At 41.8% G+C, this 8,240-nt stretch overlaps 1 protein-coding gene across 1 annotated transcript in view; it reads right to left on the reverse strand.

The window, feature by feature from the left end:
* LOC126188211 (uncharacterized) overlaps positions 1–5,919 on the reverse strand; it is a 484,166-nt gene extending 478,247 nt beyond the window's left edge. The window contains exon 1 of the mRNA XM_049929762.1: positions 5,831–5,919. Coding sequence (XP_049785719.1) covers positions 5,831–5,897 — 67 coding nt within the window. The 5' untranslated portion in view covers positions 5,898–5,919. The remainder of the gene's footprint in view (positions 1–5,830) is intronic.
* Between the last annotated feature and the right edge of the window lie 2,321 nt (positions 5,920–8,240).

Consider the following 8,240-nt stretch of genomic DNA (forward strand, 5'->3'; position numbering starts at 1 on the left):
ACATTTATCTTCAATTTGCACACTAATAAACAACACAGTTTATGTACGGTCCACAAATTACAGTCTGTGGAATTTGTGAAGGAAAAACATTGGTGTCAACAACGCAAATAAAGCGATGTCCGACAAGAACTAAGCAAACGGTGCTTGTGACGTGTTTCATTACTGAACATGAATAAAACCTAAGCTGTACATATATACCGCAGTTCATTTTCTGTCCATAATGTTAATTTACTTAACACAAACCACAGTACGAATATGAACGTATAACCATAGGCCCCAGAAGGCGAATTTACTGCGTTTACAAAAATTTCGTCATATATTTTCAAACCATACGTCACATTTTTATTTGTGAGTACTAGCAATTTTCCTCCTCCAAATGGCTCTGAGCACTATGGGACTTAACATCTGAGGTCATCAGTCCCCTAGAACTTAGAACTACTTAAACCTAACTAACCTAAGGACATCACACCCATCCATGCCCGAGGCTGTATTCGAACCTGCGACCGTAGCGGTCGCGCGGTTCCAGACTGAAGCGCCTAGAACCATTCAGCCACACCGGCCGGCTTTCCTCCTCCAAAGCAAGATTAGATCAGATTACTACATGTTCCATAAATCATGAATAGGACACTTCGTAATCATGTGGAACATGTCAGGTTAATAAAAGGTGTCTATTCAAGGTATTACATTACACAAAATATTACATGACACTTAATTTTTTTGGGTGGGGGGAGGGGGGGGCGGAAATTACCCACTTACTATTTCCAAAAATTCATCAAATAAGTAGAAGGAGTAACCATTCACAAATTCTTTTAATTTCCTTTTAAATGCTACATGGCTATCTGTCAGACTACTGATGCTATTAGGTAAGTGACCACTTTTGTGGCAGCATAATTTACCCCATTCAGAGCCAAAGTTAGATTTAACCTTGAGTAGTGAAGATCATCCTTTCTTCTAGTGTTGTAGCCATGTACACTGCTATTAGTTTTGAATTCGTTAGGATTGTTAATAACAAATCTCATAAGTGAATATATGTATATATTGGGAGGATACAGCGAAGATCCCCAGCTAACGTAAAGACGGGTGAAACTGCGAGTTCTCTGCCAATGTCGTTGCTGGATGCGATATGGAGAGACTCACGGTCAGCACAAGTGGTTGCAAGGTCAAGAAAGCCGACAAAGACCGGCAGATTACAGCGGTCAGCACAGCAATCTCCCGGTCTTTGTCGATTTTCTTGACCTTGCAACTACTACTAATTGGTCCAGTGGCTCCTCAGTTGCTGTAGCTGGGCTAAGTGCACCCAGTCGCAGCCCTCTACAGGGGAAAAATATCCGGTGGTACTGAGAATCGAACCTCTGTCCTTCGCCTGGCAGGCAGCCGCACTGACCACTCAACTACGGGGACTGAGACGAAAGCAACTACTGTTATCTAATTATTTTCATGTATCTGCTACTATCAGTGACATCTCGGGAGGTAGGTATTGCAGATTACCAGTGTAAACCATATGTGAAACTATGTAAGTATGTACTACTGAACTACGTGTACGAAGTATGACGATTGGCTCACTACATGAAGAAATTTTATATGAACTTACATTTGATAATAACTCGTTTTTCAGTTAGATCTACCGAAAGAAAATTGCTGTAGATTGCACACTTGACATATAAAACACAGACCGTCTTGTACCAGATTTTTCAAGTGTCGTAATGCATCGTTACAGATTTCCAAGCTTCATCCGCCTGCTTCAGTCCACCCTTCAACAGGAGAAAGAAATTTTTGTAGCAACCGTTGAAATTCTTCTTCGATGTGTTCCTGAAGTAGCTCGTCAAATATACGCTTAGCTCTTTAAATGTGTAGATAAACAAAAAACTCCTTCAACAGAACGAAGAATCAGTCGAAGCTGCCAATTTTTACTTTTTATTCATTCAACGACTAGTTTCGGGCCTAGACCAATTTTCAAATCATCATTACAAAGTCTAAAATGACATTTTCGAAGATGTCGGAAATGCGCTGTAAACATTTATAGTGCATACAAGTAACTCATTGCACATTTCTGACATCTTCGAAAATGCCATTTTAGACTCTGTTAGGATGATCTGAAAACAGGTCTCAGCACTAAACTAGTCACCGAACTAATAAAAAGTAAAAATTTCCAACTCAGACTGGTTGTCGCTCTACTGAATAACAAAAATTGCTGATCAACTTTATTCCATCTTGCTGGGAATTCGTTCAGTACTCCTTAGTTCAGGTATGTGCAGACCATGGAACCAGCCATATGTATTCACATGTGATGCAACGTTATTTAGTAGAATCATAAATATGGTAGGGGGCGGGGAGGGGGCGGGGGAGAGGTAAATGTATCTTTGCAGAACCCCATGAGGGAAGAACCACTCACACATAAAATTAACAGTTTAAATGTGACCACATATCTTGCCGGCCGGAGTGGCCGAGCGGTTAAAGGCGCTATAGTCTGGAACCGCACGACCGCTACGGTCGCAGGTTCGAATCCTGCCTCGGGCATGGATGTGTGTGATGTCCATAGGTTAGTTAGGTTTAAGTAGTTCTAAGGTCTAGGGGACTTATGACCACAGCAGTTGAGTCCCATAGTGCTCAGATGCATTTGAACCATTTTTGAACCACTTATCTACATCTTCTTACTCCAGTGCCCTTAATCCAGAGCGTGCCATTTTCATTATTATTTGACACTCTGATAGAAACTCAAGAAACAACTTCAAGCTATTTCTCTTACTTTGAAATGAAGCTTATTAATGTCGCTAGCAGAGCATGTTTCCCAATACTGAAGATAAAACAGTACTACGGGCATGGCACAAAAAATTGTAAATATACTATTCATCCTGTGTAGTTCACGGGCTTAACGCGAAGTGTTTCAGTAGCTCAGTAGCTTGGAGCAATTGATTAGAGCCCGAACGCAGACACTGGTAATTCAGTACAGCAATAAAGGAGATACTCTCATCAGTAAACATAGTAATACAGTTCTCTTTGGGCAGAAGGTTTTGCGCATAGTGAGTAAACCAGTTATTTCCGAAAATGTGGTTATTTAATATTTCCTGGAAGTCTCGATAGGCTTTAGGATTAGTAATAACATAGTTATCATGTGAAGGTCACAACAAGAATTGTTTTTGAAATGTGTACACGTGTGTGAAGCCTGACGGCAGACGAGCCGCTGTTGGCCTCACGTCGCGACCCTGAGGAATTCTCCGGCGAGCGGCGGCTCCCGTGACCAGGGAGCGAGCGGCTGCAGCCAGCGGCCAACGGTAAGTGCCTGATTGGCTCGTTGCGCACCAAGGTCGCGCAGCTGGACTTCTGTCACGCACAACCTTAGAAGCGCCGCCGCCGCCTCCGCTGCCGCCGCCGCCGCCGCCCCTTCTTCAACTGCAACCCTGGAGAGGCTTTGGAGTCACTAAATCAGTCTCCAGAATTAAGGACGTGACAACAGGACGCCCCAAAAAAAGGATGTAACCAAAAGGGTTAATGCGTTCTTAAGTCGTAGTTTAAATGGTGATGTAACCATGCAGTACGACCATGATGTCACCTAGTACGCTACGAATGTGGATTTCATCATTTTTTTAAACATCCTGCCTGCTCCATGCCTGTTGTCAGTGTAGACTGCCAGATCCTTCTATGAAATGCGTTTTCACATACATACCAAACAAAAAAAATACTGATGTATCGTGATTTCTTGATACCTACAGAGGACTTTTTAATCGAGAATATTAGTAATAGATTTTATCAGTGTATTTAACTAACACCCGTCACGTAAACTGCTACTATTTCAAGTCAGAATGATTTATATTTTTCTTCAGTAGCGAGGAACGAAACACAAAGCCATGCATCCAATCTAAAGAGTCTGACAATGTTCTTCGCAGATGGTGACGAAATAGGGGAATTTTCAAGAGAATCCATTGGGGCTACGGCATAACTGCCATCAGAATCAAATAACTATACGTTAATCAGATAACAACACCAGTCTACTAGTTCTACCCATCATCATCACGATAATTCCTGCGTGATCATCAGTACATGCAAATCTCTAGTCTGATACAAAGTGGGAGATTCCGTGTAGAACGTAGCTCGAAATGTGTTAGAAGCGAACGATATATGGAGGGTAAATGGAAGCGAATGTAGACCGATTGTCAGCAGAGTTTAGGACACAATAAACACAATGTGTTAGAAAATGCCCGTTACAGACTTCTAGTACTTGTAGAGTGGAGTGATTACGTAATATTCTCGATAGGAACCCATACCCGGAAGCATACCGTCTGCGTTCTACTGTGGTTTCAATTCGAATGATTAACTCACTCACTTCTGCCTGAGGAATTGAGTTAGACGCGGCGCAGTGCAAATATTAGGTAACAATTCGAAAGGAAACATAACGAAACAACGTTAGTGGTCGTCACTTGGAGCCATTGTTGCAATGCATCACAGCTGTTGTGTGCATACCCTATGCTACGTTATTTTTTGTTATAGGATAATGTAAACACGTATTGTTTAAGCGTAAATACAAACAAATGTGCTTAAGCTATAAATGAGTGTTTCGTTATGTTTCCTTCAAACTATTACCTAATAATAATATTTCGTCACGTTTCATACAATTCTATACAAAGGGATAGGTTGCAGGTCACAGTTCGCTCCTAGAAAACAGTTTCCATAGATAAGTAGGAAACAAGAATGATGGGTACTGAAATAAACTGCATAACAGCCATTCATGAAATCAGTTAATAATAATTTCATTTGCTCAGTTGAGTTTAGTGGCAGTTTATTCCCCAACAGATATTTGAATTTGTTATACGTAAGTGTAGCCCATTCTCTGTCTGCACTGTTACGTTCCTGTTGATGTACCAGTGCTTGGAAAGTGGAAGGCTATAACATATAATCGTTTATCTGTGTGTAAAGAAACAACGATTGTGCAGAGGAGAACAACGAGACAGTGATTAGAGTATTAAAACGATTGCGTCGAAGAAGATAACGTGTGTGTGTGTGTGTGTGTGTGTGTGTGTGTGTGTGTGTGTGTGTGTGTGTGTGTGTATGTGTATCAGCACAGTCTTATGTCAACAATATGTTTGTTGTCAAACTAGTTCCTTGTCTTGATTACGACCTCTTCTGGAACTTTAGTGAGATTTTATTCTTACTAGCGAATCTTAGTTTAATTTCAGAGAATCATTTGTGAGCCCTTTATAGCTCAGTCAGAAGTATCCAAATCAGTTTTCATGCTTCACTTTCTCGCTGTTTTCTTAACCGGAACGGTCGTCTCAGATTTCGTCGTACTTACAGGACTGCTGTACAAAGCTGCAAATAGAGACTGATTTTATATATCAGCTGCGTATTGTAAGTTTTGACAGGTAAATAACACAGACACGTGCTCTGCGGTGACTGTTACATGTGGCGAAGCAGTGTAGCCAGTGTCTGGGAGTACACGCGTCGGCGATATAAGGAGATGACAAATGTGAAAAACTTTCAGGGTAATATTACAGTATTACCTATTATTTCTGCCTCCTGTTTTCCATGAATAACAAACCAAATCATTATTGTTACAGTCCACTGACTGGGCATCCTGATAAAGAAATTGCAAAACAACAAGACACATTGTAACGTTATTGTTGTTTCTGTGAGTTTGCGTCGTCGAGAGAAAGAAAAACGACATTAATTCTCCTCGTAAAATACCTCGACAGCGCACTTAATACAGACACGATGTTTCGTGCTAACAAGTAGGAAAACATCGTGCAGCCCCGCCGAGTTTTACTACGTTTGGTGGCGGCGGCTCCCTCGCCGGCCGCAGCGCTCGGCGCGTGCCCCCAGCGCGCTCGCTACTCACCCACGAGAGCCGGCGAGAGCAGCGCCAGCAGGCAGCACGCGGCGCGCACCCCGCTGCCGCTCGACATGTCCCGGACGGGGATCGCGCCCATACTGACCCTCCTGTCGCGAGGCGCGAGGCCGCCTGCTACCACGCGACGCCGACGGCGCATGCGCGGTGCGTCTCCCGTGCGCAGCGCCGCCACGGGCAATTACGGACCGATTGTTGTCAGCTGTCGGAAAGTCTTTACAGCTGGCGTTAGCCGGCGTCGCTCACACGACCTTGTCCTACTCCCTCGTCGTTTGTCGCAACTTGTTCTCCATAGCGGGTTAATTTTAAACCATTATTCAGTTTTATTTCTTCGTACGTTCTGTCTTGACTCTGTTCGTACTATAGTCCGATTTAACCATAGCATGCACATACAGGGCCTCCGAGGCCCTTGTATGTGTTCATTTAAAAAAAAAAAAAAAAAAAAAAAAAAAACTTTCTGTAATTTTTTGTTTCATTTCAAACTGCTTTCCCGTACTCTTTCACTAACTCTGTGACATTCCTCCTATCAAGTCTGAACGAGAGACCTTTTTAAGTTTTTTGTATAATTCAATACGTTTACCCACACGCCGTGAATGCATAAGCAGGGCTTCAGAAGCCCTCACACATTTGTAAATGTTCTTTAGCCTATATTGTCTTCAACATTTGTTTGGGAGCTGTTATTAATTCAACAATAACTGTAGTGTTATTTCCAGCAACAGGAGTGCCAACAGCAGCAGTAGCTGTAGTAGTAATAGTATAGCTACAAAATAATACACACTACCTTCGCATATTGGCGATGTCGGTGTATTATTGATCTTTTTGCTATCAAATGTTTTATTATTGCATAGTATTGTTATCCTGTGCTGCTCTAGTCAGCCTCATTGTTACTGTAGTTTGTTTGTTGCTGCAAGGCCCATATTGTTACGAGTATGATTCGTTTAGTGCTGCACAAGCTGCTGTTCGAGACACACGCCTCTTTCAAAGAGAGTCAGTACGTGCAAATGCTGCTAATTTTCAAAGCGCTGTGGCTCATTGCTTTGAAGAAGATGATTCTAGCGAGGAAGGAAATATTTTTGAAGATGCAAGTAGTGAAGAATCAGCCAATGAACTTGCAGATGTGAATATTGAGGCAGATGACAGACCTTCCGATAATATTACTTCATCAGAGTCTGAAAATGAAGAACCACCACAAAAAGGTATAGAAGACCACCCATAAATTAATCGGAATGGAGCGATTGGGAAATTAGATCCTTCTGCAACTTTTCGTACGCCTGCCCATTATATCGTAAAGAAGGCACCTGGTCCAGCCCTTGGTTTGAAAGGCTGTAAAGCTAAGGATGCCTGGGACTATTTCATCTTCAAGGATATACTAGAGGAAATCATCAACTGCACAAATATTGAAGGCAGAAGAGTGGCTGCTTTACGTGATAAAACGTGGAAAAACGTTTCGCTTGGAGGGTTTTCTTGGTCTTTTACTGCTTTCTGGTGTTGAGAAGAGTTGGGATGTCCCTATTAGAGAATTATTCTTGGATGTAAAGGCAAATCCTACATATGAGGCCACCATGTCAGTAAATAGATTCGAGGATATAAGGAGAATGATTAGATTTCATGACAGGCGTACCTGTGATGCTCGATATGCAGATGACAAACTTGCAGCTGTTCGGTATGTATGGGAACTATTTCTTGACAAGTGTAGAAATAGAATGATTCCCAATTATCCTCTCACAGTTGACGAACAGCTGGTCCCATTCCGTGGAAGATGTAGCTTCACCCAGTATATGCCCTCTCAATCAGCCAAGTATGGCAGGAAAATATTTTAGCCATGTGATGCTACATCTGCATATGCTTTAGACGGAATTGCTTACACGGGAAGGAAGCCCCAGGAACCTATTCAGAAAAATCTTGGATTGAATGTGGTGAAAGATCTTGCTAAAAGCATTGAAGGATCATCAAAAAATTTTACTGTTAACAACTTCTTTACTAGTGTGCAGCTTTCAGAAGAGATGCTTCCGAAGCAAATTACATTGGTGGGAACAATCAAACAAAAAAAAAAAAAAAAAAACAGAAATTCCTAATGAGATGAAACCGTATGCCTCAAGAGCGATTCATTCCTCTTTGTTTGCATTTAGAGGTAACATTACAATGGTGAGTTATGTTCCCAAAAAGAAAAGTCTGTAGTTCTCATTAGCACAATGCATCACGACAGAAACATTGATGAAAAAGAAACCAGATATGATAAAGTTCTATAACTCTACGAAGGGTGGAGTAGATCAAATCGACCAGAAAATTCGTTATTACACTTGCAAGAGACATACAAGAAGATGGCCATTTGCATCATGGATGAATATGATGGACGTCGCAGCAATGAACAGTGAAATTTTATTTTCCGCCCAACATCTGA

This window comes from Schistocerca cancellata, chromosome 5, assembly GCF_023864275.1.
Source record: "Schistocerca cancellata isolate TAMUIC-IGC-003103 chromosome 5, iqSchCanc2.1, whole genome shotgun sequence".
Taxonomy (NCBI): domain Eukaryota; kingdom Metazoa; phylum Arthropoda; class Insecta; order Orthoptera; family Acrididae; genus Schistocerca; species Schistocerca cancellata.